Source organism: Lissotriton helveticus, chromosome 12 (genome assembly GCF_964261635.1).
Source record: "Lissotriton helveticus chromosome 12, aLisHel1.1, whole genome shotgun sequence".
In the NCBI taxonomy this organism is placed as follows: domain Eukaryota; kingdom Metazoa; phylum Chordata; class Amphibia; order Caudata; family Salamandridae; genus Lissotriton; species Lissotriton helveticus.
The window spans coordinates 76,855,877-76,871,148 of record NC_136073.1 but is presented as its reverse complement, the minus strand read 5'-3'; the positions used below and the strand labels follow the sequence as shown (position 1 = coordinate 76,871,148).

Here is a 15,272-nt window from a genome sequence, read left to right as displayed (position 1 = left end):
CACAATTCGAGCGTGTTCGATCCTCGTAATTGGCAACTATTCACTGTGTGCGCATGGCAATCTCAAAGCCCCAAAGCTGTCGAGTACGCAGAGGGAATATAAATATTGAGCAGCTGGTAATACGCCTTTTTCGTATGAATTCGTATTTAATAACCTCCTGATGAAGGACCCAAGTTCCGAAATGCATTGAGGATTGTTACTTTGGAGCATTTTTCTATTGGTTGAATATTTGTGGGATAAAACCACAAGAACTGCATATAATGTTCTTTGAAAAAGTGAAAACAAGCAAATAAACAAAAATAATCAACCATTTAATTGTCGTACGAACATTTAATATTTTCTTGAAAAGTCAATCATAAAAGTTTGTTTACATTTGAAGAACCATACTTGGGACTAAAAGAAGTGCGAGGGGAGACACTATACCAGCTGAGGTACAGTGCAAATATTATGTTTTGATGATGCCCGGGATCAGTGGGTGATACCCCATCAGCGCCGGACTTGATTAATTTATTGTTTCCCACCAGATTAACCGAGAGTGCACGGATAAACTAACAATATTCCTTTCCCGCTAAATAACCTATTATGTGGCTGGCCTCACCAATAGCATTTTTTTTGAGTGTCAAACAGACTTTCCCTTCAGAATGATTGAAGAGGTTAACCACTGAGAGATCCTAGTAGGTTGGTATCAGCAGTCCAATATATGAGAAGTCACCAATTTGTAGGATTTTCATTATCACTCATAGTAGTGGAATCTTGCTATGATGTTGGGTGGGAAGCAATCAGATCTGCTATTGGTGGCACCCTGTTGATCCTGTCTAACTTGTACTGGGAACAATCTGGCTTCTTTAGAAGTTCCGCCATGAGGTTCTACACAATCTCTTTATTAATGTGTCATTCTTTCCCCCTTTGGATTCCACAAATTCTGATATTATTCTCCTGGTGCGATTCTTCAGCTCTTCCTGATTTTTGTGAAGTACGATTACTTGTTCTTCCAAAGGTTTCAATCTGGTCCTGTGCTGTTCTAAGTCCAGAACTGATTTGACTGCTCTTTCTGTTAGGGTGCGCTCCCGGTTTGGAGACATCTTTGCTAATATCTCTAAGATCATTTTGTAGTTCTGACTTGACAGCAGTTATTTTGTTATTGGCATTCCAAAAAAGTTGCTCCATGAAGATGAAATGTATTTCCAACTCTATATTTTCTACAGGCTTTATTTCTTTTCCGATGTAAGAGCAGAACTAGTTCTTAATATTTTGGAGGTTAGCTTTCGTGGATTTAATTGTGGAATGGATTTCATGTTTTGGTTTCTTCCCCTCTTATTTGATGCTGTGTGGGGGCGACTTCCTTGATGTCTGCTGTAGCATTTCTGATTCTTATCTTCTGAGAATTCTCTTCTTCGTAGCAATGGAGGTATTTTTTTTTATTTTTCAGGTGGTGATCTGTGATGTTTTGAGTTGCGCAGGCCAGCTCTCCTCTCTGCACAGCGCCTTGTAATCTAGTTCAGCTTAGGGTATGTTGTCTGTGTCCACGATTCAGATACATATCTCACCTCTGTGAACCTTCGGATAGAGGTGTCTTTTCAGAGCTCCTACCTCAGGTGCTTTTTGCTGTACCACTTTTGCTTGATTATATTTGTTTTCCTGTGTAGCATTTCTTGTAGGCCCATTAACTGCATGTCTCTGCTTCTAACTGGAGTTATCAGTATTCAAGCCCCACCTCGATGTTCAGATAGTGAGATCCAACTTTTTAATCTGAGTTAACCAGTTCACTGATATTTCTTGGCCCTGCATGCAGGGCGTATTTCCTCCACTGTGAAACAGTATCCCATGGTCTGTTTTCTGGGGTCTCCTCTGTGCTTAACTTTCCACCTCATTGTATTTCAGCTCCAGGCACTATTCCACCTTACAGTAAATGTAATTGCTACTGCGTCACAAGTCACCTGAAATCTTCTTCTGGCTGTGATTGCCCAATTACGCCTCCTGGATCCAGTTTTGGTAGATCATGGGGGGTAGGGGCACTCGTCCCATAACTTTTCCACATTTTCTAGCTATGTGGTCCTGTGCACTTCTATACGGGCCTTTTACTGTTCAGTTTCCACTCTGTTGCTTTCGCTGTTTTCCTGGGCACCTCAGTGTTTGCTATGTCAGGTAATGGTTTCTCCAGTGCTAAGGATCCATTTTGACTCCATACACATCTTTTCTCCTCATGTTAATGCGGAACCTCCAGCTGGACTCCTGCAACTCTGATGCTGTTTTTTGTGCTGCTCAATCTGCCTCGGTTTCCTTTCATCCTCGCAGGGATAGGGGGCACTCCATCATTCGCCAACTGAGTACCTCAAGTTGCACATTGGCAGTCCCGTGCTGCTTCATTTGTGCGAAAACACGAAATGATGCCACATTGTTTTAATTCACCATGTGGAACAGTATAACAAATATACTCACACTGGTTAGAGCATATAATAGGTTGTACAGTGCCCAAAAAGGGGGGGGGAGAGGTAGTGATGTGAGGAGTGTGTGATATAGGATTGTGACAATAAGATCAACACAGTATCGCAGATTACATTCGTATTTCAATCAATAATGCAAAAAGGAACAAAGGACTGAGTAGTTCACAATAGCGATGCATAGAACTGTCATACTCCAGTAGAGCGACCAATGTCAAATATATATATGGAGTTGACGTGAAAAGGAGACGTTGTCGACGTTTCGACCCTCAAAGTATCGCAGGATTAGTTGAGCCCTTGCAGCGGGGTCTTCATCAGGACAAGGGACTGGGCAAGCAACCTAATGAATATATACATATAGACGGATTATTTAATCAATATCAGAGTATTGTGTCCATCAAATGTGACAACAATAAAATGTATACGGCAGAGCACACAGCAAGGAGCATACCGTTAAGATTGGCGCTCTATCTTTGCACAGCTTACGTCATCATAGATATGGATGGGTGGATAGCTGGAAGGGTGGAGTAGATGAAAGAGAACTAAATTAATTAAGATTAAATCCAACGTGGTTAAAATTCATCAAGACCAAAACGGATCATGGACATTTGAGAATTACATTAAACCCAACACTTACTGTTGTGAGGGTGGATTAGAGCGGCAGAGGAGGCCAGCCCTAGGGTGGCGGAATGGTCGATTTCTGAAAGATGGTGATAATTTGGCTTTAGGCAAAGAAATGATCATTATATTATTTTAAAACAGCGATTGACCGTTAAACTATCGAGAAGTTGGGAACCAACTTACCAGTGTCGTCCAGCAGGATCGGCGTTGGTGCGAAGGAATATGTGGTTTAGACAGCAGTACGCCTGTTAACCTGAAAATCAGCGTGTCAGAAAAGCTAATTAGTAATCGACTGGGGGGGGCACTCAGGCGTTTGTAATAAAGCCAGAAAAGGTGCGAATTCTCCAACACATGAGCAGGATAAGGTGTGAAGTCCAGGGCGCCCCCCTAGTTGACCACTTCAAACTTGCCAACCATTCCCCTGAGAGTCTTAGGTGGGTGATAATCGAGAAGGCAATTTTGGGACCAAGAGGTGGCAATATTTCTAACATTCTGAATATCCGCGAAATAAAATGGATGCTGCGTTTTGATATAAATTCAGAATGGTCTCAACGAACATGACAGCTCTTTCTCCCAGTTAGCAATATCACCTTGAATTCGTAAATACATGCTTCAATTGATCAGTACTCCAGAGGTAGGCCTTAAAAGTGTGATCATTGTTTCAGTATTATTTACTGTCCATCATTGTATGCTTTAATTGATCAATATTCCCGAGGTGGGCCCTATAAGTGTGAACATTGTTGCTGTATTATTTACCCCTGTTGGACCACCTGGCATTTAAGATTATTGTACGTCAAGTATGTAAACCTTCCAGGGCCTTTACCCTCCTGTGACAGGTACGCCCGAATAGGAAGCACCAATAGTACATTAATTCCTTGAATGATTGGATTACTGACATTCACGGTTGATCGATTGATTCAAGCAACCATGTGCATATATCAACCTTGATGTAATTTTACTACCATTATCGCATCTAGGTTACTTCACAAGGTTTTTTCACACTTGTTTGTAATTTTCCCATTTTTCAGAAATTGATTGTTTCACCGCCTCTCTGCCGTTCCAACTCAGCCTGACTTACTTTCGTAATGGTTGGCTAATACATGGGCCTTTACCCTCATGTGAGAGGTACGCCCAAATAGAAAGTATAAATAGTACATCTATATTTATAAACAATATTGGTTCCGTTCCTGATATACTTGGCTAATCGATCGACTCAGGCAACCATGTATAGATAACAACCCTGATGTTGCTGCTCTGTTTTTTCATTGTTTTTTCATTGGACTACAATTATCGCATGTATGCAATCTCACAATGGTGCATATTGACTTTTTGACCATTTAACATCAATTTGTCACGTAAGTCTCTTCATTATGTCTATCGTAGTGGTCTCCATGGTTTCTCCTAACCAACTGTATCACTATCGCTTAAATTGACACTAGTATCCTGCTTTGTCATAACTGTCGAGTAATTCAACATCATTCGAGGATAATGTTTCTTGTCCCGGAACCCGGTTTTCACCCCCAACGCGGGTGTTTCGCACCTTCTCATACGTGTCTGTCTTTAGTTTCCATCACACGCAGTTCTAACACGCCCCGCTCCCATGGTTACATACCTAACCAGGAAGCGCGCCTCGCCATTCCCAACGCGAGTGCGGATTGAAACCCGATCAAGTCGGTTATCGGTAAGCTGCCCCCCTTTTTCTCCAAGACAACGGTTGCTGGCTTTATTACAAACGCCTGAGTGGCCCCCCCAGTCGATTACTAATTAGCTTTTCTGACACGCTGATTTTCAGGTTAACAGACGTACTGCTGTCTAAACCACATATTCCTTCGCACCAACGCCGATCCTGCTGGACGACACTGGTAAGTTGGTTCCCAACTTCTCGATAGTTTAACGGTCAATCGCTGTTTTAAAATAATATAATGATCATTTCTTTGCCTAAAGCCAAATTATCACCATCTTTCAGAAATCGACCATTCCGCCGCCCTAGGGCTGGCCTCCTCTGCCGCTCTAATCCACCCTCACAACAGTAAGTGTTGGGTTTAATGTAATTCTCAAATGTCCATGATCCGTTTTGGTCTTGATTAATTTTAACCACGTTGGATTTAATCTTAATTAATTTAGTTCTCTTTCATCTACTCCACCCTTCCAGCTATCCACCCATCCATATCTATGATGACGTAAGCTGTGCAAAGATAGAGCGCCAATCTTAACGGTATGCTCCTTGCTGTGTGCTCTGCCGTATACATTTTATTGTTGTCACATTTGATGGACACAATACTCTGATATTGATTAAATAATCCGTCTATATGTATATATTCATTAGGTTGCTTGCCCAGTCCCTTGTCCTGATGAAGACCCCGCTGCAAGGGCTCAACTAATCCTGCAATACTTTGAGGGTCGAAACGTCGACAACGTCTCCTTTTCACATCAACTCCATATATATATTTGACATTGGTCGCTCTACTGGAGTATGACAGTTCTATGCATCGCTATTGTGAACTACTCAGTCCTTTGTTCCTTTTTGCATTATTGATTGAAATACGAATGTAATCTGCGATACTGTGTTGATCTTATTGTCACAATCCTATATCACACACTCCTCACATCACTACCTCTCCCCCCCCCCCCTTTTTGGGCACTGTACAACCTATTATATGCTCTAACCAGTGTGAGTATATTTGTTATACTGTTCCACATGGTGAATTAAAACAATGTGGCATCATTTCGTGTTTTCGATGAATTCTTTTTAAAGTAACCAGGTTAAATTACTGTGTCTACACTGAGACCCCTTCTTTCAGTACTTTGACTACCCAGGTCTAAGTGACTAATTGGGTTTACCCCCTTTACATAATCTCATTTGTGCGAAGCAGTCAACTTCCCAGGGCTTCCTTTTTGTCCCTGTTAAATCCTTAATGTCTAGCAGCAATTCTTTTAATTAGAAATTGGCAAATTATGCAGGTACATTGGATGTCATCTACTTATTCCAATAACTATCAAGTTGCCTATATATGACCCTGAAGGAATCATTGTTTATACTTTAGCATTAAAAGTACTGAAGTTCCCAGGGATTTTGGGATGCCGTTTCTTTATAGTACATTTTTACTGCCACAGCATTGGACATACCTCCTAGATGCCCCCAAATGTCCATACAGAGTCTAGATTTAAAGCCTTTTCACATTAAAAAAACTCTTACCTTGGGTCTGGAGGTGGCCCTTTCTCCCATAATGTCCCTAGAAAAGACTAAGTGCACCGTATGGTACTACCGCAAACTTTCTGTGACTATGACAGCTTGATCTCACCTATGAACCCCTCATCGACATTAATGGTATTTCTGCATGTATTTACCGCTTCTAAATACCACTGACTGTCAGTTTGTATAACTGCCCACTTTTCATGCACTCTCATTAACTAGTCCTTTAGCACCAGGATGGAGGAAACACAGACACAAACCAGACTGAAAAGCATCCTCCATCTAGCAGCACGACTTATTAAGGGACTAAGAAAATATGACTGTATCACCCTTCACAGAATTTGAGTGGTTCACTCAGCCCTCTAGCACTGCCTTCAGTGTACGTTGCATCACTTTCAAGGTGGTACACTCCAACCTTCCACTGAACCTGGCAAGCAGCATCAAGCACTCTAAAGGCCTATGCAATACACACTGCAACAATACTGCTAGGCTTAATCAGTGCAATAATGTGAAGAATGTTTGACTAGCCTTCTGCTCTTATGCACCCAGGACCTGGAAGTCCATCCCGACACAGATCTGATGAAGCTTCTACTTCCACCACTTATGGAAGAAGCTAAAGATGCATCTCATATTGTCTGACCTATTACACCAAGGCCTACGATCCTTAGTTTAAGAGCAACCTCATCTCCAGTTAAATACACTTCACTTTCCCTTCTTTTCTCCAATCTCCTACCTGATCTCACACGTTTTGTTGCCTTTAGGCTGGGTCCCCCCTTTAAAAACACATGTGCTTACTTTGCTAAATATCATAGTGTTTCTTGTTAAGATGCTATGTTATAGCAAAACAATACCAATTAAGTGACAAAAATGATTATTCACACAATGAATTTACAGGAGCAACCCCTAAAGAGTCTGGTGATGTTGACACTAAAAGTGACGTCACCCTCAGAGGTTGGGAAAGAAGTTCCAATAACGATGTCAGCTTTTTGTGTACGATAACAGTTACCGTTCTTACCATTTATTAATTTGTGGGGAAAAGCAAGTTTTATTTTCACATCAGCTGTATACCATCTTTTGTTATAAAATAAGAACACCTCAGAGTGTTAGTCTTGAGAAGTTGTCACTGTACATTTGGAAGTCTGCAATATCACTGTATATGCAGCAGTAGACCTCAAGTTCGAAATGCGGATGATCTGTAGCCAACTGGGGTGAGACAGGAAGATAAATGAAAGTGAGAGAGAATTTGTTTTGGAAAAATCTTATTCTATGGCACCATATTTCCATTAACAGGAATTGCTGCATAGTGAAAGGGTGGAACCTCTAGGTTCAGGAGTACATTTACATTCCTGTGTGCATCTTTTAGGAACACCTTTTCTTTAGGATTTCCTTAAAAAACGAAATTGAACCAGGAACAGAAACCAATCTGGGATTCTGTTGCAGCAGCTCAGCATCATGACTGTGCTGGCAATCAATCACATCCATTGATTTCTAAAACTCAGTCAAGTCGTCGTTGAAGTACAGGTGCAGGGCCTGCATGTACTCGTCGGCGTCCATGCTGAGCTCTTCGAACTCCTCGTCTTCGTCGTGCACCCCATTCTCTTCAAGTGTCTTGTCCATGTTCAGGTTGACACCATTGTACTTCCAGGTGTAGCTGGCAGCGTGGCTATTGTAGGGCAGATATCGCTGGAGGATCTCTTTGATGGTCTCCTCATTGCATACCTGCACAGGAGACAATGTCAGACATGTGAGTCTACTCCAGTCCTTGGCTACTGGAATAGGCAACGAAAAGTGTACATTCATTACAAACAGTATGTTGGCATACACATACATCATACTGCCTTGCATTAATGATCCAAAACCCTTCATATTCTCACTTTTACCAGGAAAAACTGATTGATTCCTTTTGACATAGCGACCTACTATATCATAAAATAATAAAGAAAAAGATAAGTATCAGGACCTAAAGGTGCAAGGAGAGGAAGATAGTCTGATAGCATGTAGCGAAATGAATATCTGATTAGCATCCTTATGTTTTTGTTTTTGCCAAGTTTAGTCTTCTGCCTAACAAGGAATATACTCACTTCAGGCACATAGTGTTGCAACCCTCATTTAGTGATAAAGGTCAAAGAAAAATGTTGATTAACAAAATCAGTTTTGTAGATATTTATATCCGCATCTGGCCCTTACTGTCCAGGCAGAACGGTCGATTTTCTGAAGCAGTAAGGACACAGCTAGAGTTAGGGGTGAGAATAAGGGAATCCGGAGGGGCAAGGCCACTGGGATGGCAATGCATTTCCTAAGAGTTGTAACTTTGTAGATATTCACAAGCAGTAGTCACCAATGATATTTGACCTTGTTTACACAAGTAAATATCTTCCAAATACCTGGAGTAACTGTGGAAGAGTTCCCACACACATCCATAATTCAGAGGGGTGAAGGGCAGGCAATCTCACAATAGAAAAAGAAAAGATTTCAGGTGGTAAATGTTGTATGACATTACAGCACTGCCAATTACCACACATATGCCTTTACCACACATCCCAAGTCCATTTAAGGTAGGTGTAGTAAATATAAATACTTTTTTTCACATAAAAAACAGGTTACTGAGATGTTATAGTTAGGTTCTGAAGTTACACACACTAATAAGAGTTGTATTTGTAAAGCACACGTTCACCCGTGGACATCTTGGCACTAAATAACAGATGTTTATTGTTACCAAAATCAATGGTACTCATTTTAATGACCTCAAAACGATGGAAGGCTGAGTGGACCTGCTGGGATTTGAACCTGTGACCATGAGGTTGAATACAGGCCCCTACAGTGGACGCAATTAGTCCACTAAGCCACCAGACCCATAGAAACTCAGCAGTCATAGTTAAAGTTATCTCAAGAAACTATAAATCGTGCCCAAAGGTAACAATATCTCAATGCACAATTTTCTCATCAATATTTTTACAGCAAACGCTGCAGTGATGTTATCAATGACGTCATAGAAGATCTTATGAGTGATGTAATATGTGTGGCAATTAGCAGTGCATGGCGAGGGCGTGAGTTATAGTTTCTTGAGATAACCTTAACTATAGCTGCTGAATTTCTAAGGTTTTGTGTGTGTAAATTCGGAATCTAACTATAACCTCTCTGCAACCTTTGGTTTTTATTGTAGTGAATTTCCAAGGTTTTTAAATTCTATTTCTTAACTTTAACATTCTTGTAACCTTTGTTTTTTCCAGTGAATTTCTCATGGGGTTTTTTTTACGCAGAAGGGGTTGGCCAGGCCCTATGGCCAATCCCCTGCATGCAGCCAATCCCATGCCACGCTTGGCCAAAGTCCATGTGCGTCACAGGCCCTGCGGCTAACCCGAGCATGCAGCAAACCCCACACAACAACCAGCCTTCAGCTGTGCGCGGCAGTAGGTTGGCCGCAGGTCTGGCCTGCAGCCAGGCACTACGGCCAACCCCCACATGCAGCCAACTCTACGCCGTGCACGGCCAAAGGCCAGGCCCTGTGGCCAACATCCCAGAGGCAGCTAACAAGGGAAGGGGACACGTAGGCCCTCTTCCTCGGGCCGATTTCGGCCTCGGGGATCCCATCCTCTACCACATTTTTCTAGGGGAGGGGGATACGTAGCCCCCTCCTCAGGCCATATTTCGGCCCTGGAAACCCCAAGGCCCGGCCTTATTGTACACTTGGAGGGAGGCATGCAGCCCCCCTCACCAGACCAATTTCCGGCCCCGGGGACCACATCTCTCGGGCCCAGTCATATTTATAAATGGGAGTGGGGCAGACAGCCCCCCTCTCTGGGCCAATATTGGTCCTGGGGACCCCATCTCCGAGGCCTCTTGTTTTATTAACTGGGGAGGGGGACCATGCGCCTCCAGACCAATTTTGGCTTGGGGGAAGCACATTTCCCTGGGCCAACATTGGACTCAGGGACCCCATCCCCTTGGACATGGCTAGTACAGTATGGGTGCCCTGGAGTCCACCCAGGGCACCAATTTCTTCTTTGTTGAGGGCTGCGGGCCCTGCAGCCCCAACCAGTTCCCCGCCTCCAGCAGGAGCTGCATTGCTCCCGCCCACAAGGAACAGCAAGCAATGCTGCTCCCTGCAGACGGGACCAATTTTCTCATCTGTTTCCCTGCCCACTTCAGCTTTAAAATTGCTCCCGCCAAGCTGGATCAAACACACTATGTCCGGGCGGTGGGCATCCAGGGGCATAGCAGGAGCCCACCTTGGGTGATGGGGTGCCCAGGGCCATTAATGGCCCTTTACTATCCACTGCCAGGCCCTGGGGGATGGGGTCCCTGGGCTCTGAAATCAGCCCAGGAAGGGTTGCCATGCAGCCCCCTCCCCGTTGTAAAAATTGTTAGTGCTCCTGGAGATGGGGTCACCAGAGCCACATTCAAACCGGTAAGAGGGGCGCACACGTCCCCCCTCACCAGTTTATTAAATCATCCAGGCCCAAGAGGACGGGGCCTCTTGGGCTGAAATTGACCTGGGGGTGGCACATGTGACCCCCGCCTCCCTAATATACCTGGGGCAAAGAAAAGCAAGTGGGGGCAACCAAGCTTGCTTCCCCCCCCCCCCCCCCCAATTTTGCTGTGGACACTCGGATCCTCCACAAAGTCACGGCAAAATTGAAAAAAACAAAAACATTTTTGGCCCTATGTGGGTTACCATTTGGAACCCACCACCAGGACTAGATGGTCAGCATGTTCCTACCATGTGCAATTGTTTTCTTCCCTTTTTTTCTTGGAAGTCCCAAGATGGCTGCCAACACTTCCTGGTTTCTCTTCGGCCGTAAACAAATTCTTCAGAATCCTGGTGCTTAGTCCTACAGAGTATAGCCTCTTGCTGCAGGAGTACAAGCCGCAGTCGAAAAAACCTGCAACGTTCCCACCGAGACTGGCCCAGGCAGATCGCTTGCTGCAGACTGTGAGGCTGGTCCCAGAAACTTGTTGCAAGGCCTGCCCGCTGTAACTGTGAGAGGCACTTCTGAGGAGAACGCCTAGCATCTGAGGATCTTGGATCTCAAAGAGTCCCGTTCAACCCCTGGAGGGGTATTGCGGTAAAGGCACGGGCCGATGCGAGCTGCCGAGGCCTAAGGCCAGAGAAGTGGAGTTTGGGAGATGACTGGCTTGGAGGATCGCAGCGAGGCTTAACTGCGGCCAACAGGACCTTGCCAGTTCTTCAGAGCAGGGAGGTGCCTGCATTGACATCGGGGACCCTGCGTGAGGAGCGGGGGCCCCCAGTTGTACTTTGACACATCTGTGAGCTGGGGTGAAACCCCAGGCCTCCCTGCAGCGTGGTGCAGGTTTAGTGGTTTTTTTTAGTGCTATAAAGCGCGAACTCGACCTGAAGATATCAGGTATCAGAGTGCTTTATATGAGCACCAGTTTCATTACAGGTGGACGCATTCATTTTTGTTAGGCACAGGGAAATTAAGTGATTTCCTCTTTATCACAGGATGTGGAGCGTCATTGCCGAGACTCGAACTCGGTTCCCCAGCTTCGAGGTCGCATGCTCTAGCTATAAGGCCACATTCCTGTTGCGAGAGTGAGCCGGCCCATGGTGGAAGATACAGAAGGGTCCCAGCCCAGGTGAGTGCGGCAGCCTGGTGCGCCGGCTGCTTGCTCTGTCCATTGCCCTGAAACAGAGGGGCACCCTTAAGCCTCATATCTATTCAGTGTACAGTGCCCTGGGACAAGTCTTGGCCGGCATGGACACTGATTCAACATAGTATGTACATTGGGTCTTTCTGGCAAAAGAGGCGCGGTTAGTGTGATCAAGGTGTAGTGGGGAGGAGTACTGCCCTGTGTCTGGTGACCTATGCATTAGTGGCATTGGGTGCTGCATGTGGAGCCCCGGGAGCCATGGGGTTCCTCACGAAATATTGTTTGGAGGCCTGCCTCTGTGTGGGGCGATTGGCTGGGCACAGGCCTTATTTTACTTTTTGCTCCTAAATGCAGCCGGACCTGTGGCGGCATGGACTACTCGCCCTTACTGTAGGGCTGTACCACTGCCAGGGCTGCCCTCTGGACTGCCACCGAAGTATCTCAAAGGAGTTCGATGCCCTGTGAGGAGGTCCTGACAGGAGACCCTACACCATGGGTAAAGCAAATAAGGCACAACCTAAATTGCAGTTTCATCTATGTAAGGCCCCTAAAGCCTGTGCCGATGGTGCAGCCACGTCCGAGACTGGTAGAGAGGATTCCAACTCGGAGGCAGGCAGCGAGCTGTGACAGATCCAGGCTGCTATGCAGCACAGTCTAACAAAAATAGTCGGCATGAGCGGCGCTGTATCAATCTGCATGGATCGCATGTCAGAGTAACTCTACAAACATGCAGAATGACTTGACATAGGAGAGAAACATTGCTCAGAAGTGGAGGATGACAGGTCACTGCCTAACCGGCTGAGAAAAAGATGGAAAAAGTGCTTGTCGTATTGCAGGCTAAGACAGAGCATCCTGGAGCCAGATCACAACGCAACAACCTTAGATTTGTGGGGCTGGCAGAATCTACTAATGTTGGCAATATGGAGCGATTTGTGGAGCAACTCCTTATTGATTTGCTGGGGCGTGAAACATTTTCAGACATTTTCGTGGCAGAACGCATCCATCACTTCCTAGCATTGTGACCCGTGCCTGGGCAAGGCCTCGTCCGATCATTGCGGGGCTCTAGAACAACAGGGACCGCGATGCGGCACTCCGCAAAGCTCGTCAGCTTAAAGTGCTGTGCTATAAGGGTGCTGAGCTGTCGCTCTATCCGGACTTCATGCAACAGGCCCAGGAGGCAGTTTATCCCAGTCAAGCGCAAACTGCAGGAGTTGCAAATGGAGCACAGCGTGCTCTATTTTGCAAGTCTGTGAGTAATGGTAGACAGGAAAGCAACTATTTTAGACAACCCCCAAAAAACTTAAGCAGTTCCTTAAGTGTTGTTGGACAGCCCGGGGAACTGTGGCGCTCACCCACATTGAAGGATGGGGAAGCTGCAGCATCCCAGGACTTGGAAGAGCAGGATTAACTCTTCTTGTACTAGAAGCTGTGGCTCCCTACCCTGGTTACGAGTCTCTGTATCCTTTGGGTAGGAGGTATCTCACTATGATTCTCTTGCAGCAGGTGGTTCTTGGCTACAAACATTGGACGATGTAGTTTCTCACAGTATTAGGGGCAAAGTCTCCGGGCACTGGTGCTGGACTACCTTCGAAGGGTAAGCGGACAATGGTCCTGTGAGCTGCCTCCTGTGGCCACTTTGAAATAATTGTGCTTCCAATTTGTGGCATTAGTGGATCAGACATTCAAATGAGGTTGTGAGAAAGAGGCGGTCTTTGTGGCTGGAGCCCTCAGTCCTGTATAGCTGTTATTTAGATATTGTAGCACCCATTATGTTTGTTGTATGGCCCACTGTGACACAATGTGGCAGGGGGTGACTGGCTTGGTTACATCTTTCCCCATGTATGCATCACCTGGTTTTGTTTGGGGTTCTGTTGGTCGGTTAATGGGTGTGACTGGGGAGGAAAATGTACCTGTGTGTCTGTTGCTGGGGTTCACAGTGTGGGTGAGGGGTGGAGTTTATGTATTATAGCTGTTCAACACTCATTGGCGTTGGTACCAGACCGTGAGTGCCTTATTAGATGGTCTGTCTTGGCAATTTGTGTTGCATTCTAATGAAGGACGGTCCGCAAGGTGAAGCAAGGGGCACTACTAGCCCCTCGCTGTTGAGTTTCCTCACTTGGAATATCATGGGTCTAAATGATTGCCGGATGGTAGGTAAAGTGGTGGCATACCTACAGAGGTATACCACTGACATGGATATCCTGCAGGAAACACAACTGCCCCCTGGGAGCAGCTTATTAATTCAACATCTCATGCAAGGAGTCTGCTGTGCAGTCAGCTTTACCACACATTCTAGGAGTGTACTGATATGGTTTAGTAGGGGCTCCGGTGTTAAAATCCAAGAGGTGTGCATGGACCTGATTGGCAGATATGTGGTAGCGTGCTATTATAAGGAAGATCTGGTGGTGCTATTCGTGGGGTGTATGGTCACAATTATAACAATTGTTAGTTTTACCACACTCTGTGCGCTTAGCTGGCTCACTGGGGAGATTTGCCTCAGATGTGGGGTGGTGACTTCAACTGTGTGCTGTGCCCAGACCGGGATTGCTACCGGGGATCAATTCAGCAGCCCTCAGCTGCAGCTTGTTCCCCGAGTGAGATTGCCGACCAGTGCAGCTTGTTGGATGCCTGCGTTTATAAGTTCTCCACAGGGGTGGAATACACCCACTACTCCACTGTACACAACATCCACACACGCATTGACTTTTAGTTGATGTCTCGGTGTTTAGAGCCATGAGTACAGCGCTATGAAGTCATGACGCGCACTTACTCCGATCACTCGCCGGTGTTGAACTGCACAATCCACGACCTCCTGCATTTACATGGCAGTTCTCGCCATACTCTCTTATGGATGCAGTGTTTAGGGACGAGTTGGTTCAAGCCACAGATGAGTATTTCAGTACTAATATCGGTTCTGCTGAAAAATTTGCCATGGTGTTGGAAGTCTTTAATGTTTATTTCCGGGGGGGTGGGGGTTACTATTGTGCTACGGTCACTACATGGTCAGCTGTCGCAATTGGAGGTGGAGATTGCGGATTTAGAGTGGAGGCACAGGAAGACAGCAGAGTAGGGCTTCGTGGGCAACATGAGGGTCAAGATGGAGGAATATCCCAAAGTGGCACAAAGTGAAGTTAACAACTTTGGGAAATACGTGACCCCAAAGATGTATGGTGAGGGGTAGCATCTGGATGCCATGTTGGCGACACTTCTGTGACCTCAGCATGAGGATGCCACAATCCTGACGGTATGGGATAAGCAAGAGTTGCCCCGTGTACGTCGGGACAGGTATTGGAATGGTTCCTCAGTTATTATGTGGACCCCTATATGGTCCCACGATGGCCAGGTCACAGCAGACTATGATAACCATGAATTTGCTCATGGTGTCACATAGGGAACGCCTCATG

At 45.4% G+C, this 15,272-nt stretch overlaps 1 protein-coding gene across 1 annotated transcript in view; it reads right to left on the bottom strand.

Moving 5' to 3' along the window:
* Positions 1-7,238: 7,238 nt before the first annotated feature.
* Positions 7,239-15,272, bottom strand: part of CYB5D1 (cytochrome b5 domain containing 1) — a 74,357-nt gene continuing 66,323 nt past the window's right edge. Inside the window, exon 4 of the mRNA XM_078669986.1 lies at positions 7,239-7,974. Within this exon, the coding sequence (XP_078526112.1) occupies positions 7,744-7,974 (231 nt within the window). The 3' untranslated portion in view covers positions 7,239-7,743. The remainder of the gene's footprint in view (positions 7,975-15,272) is intronic.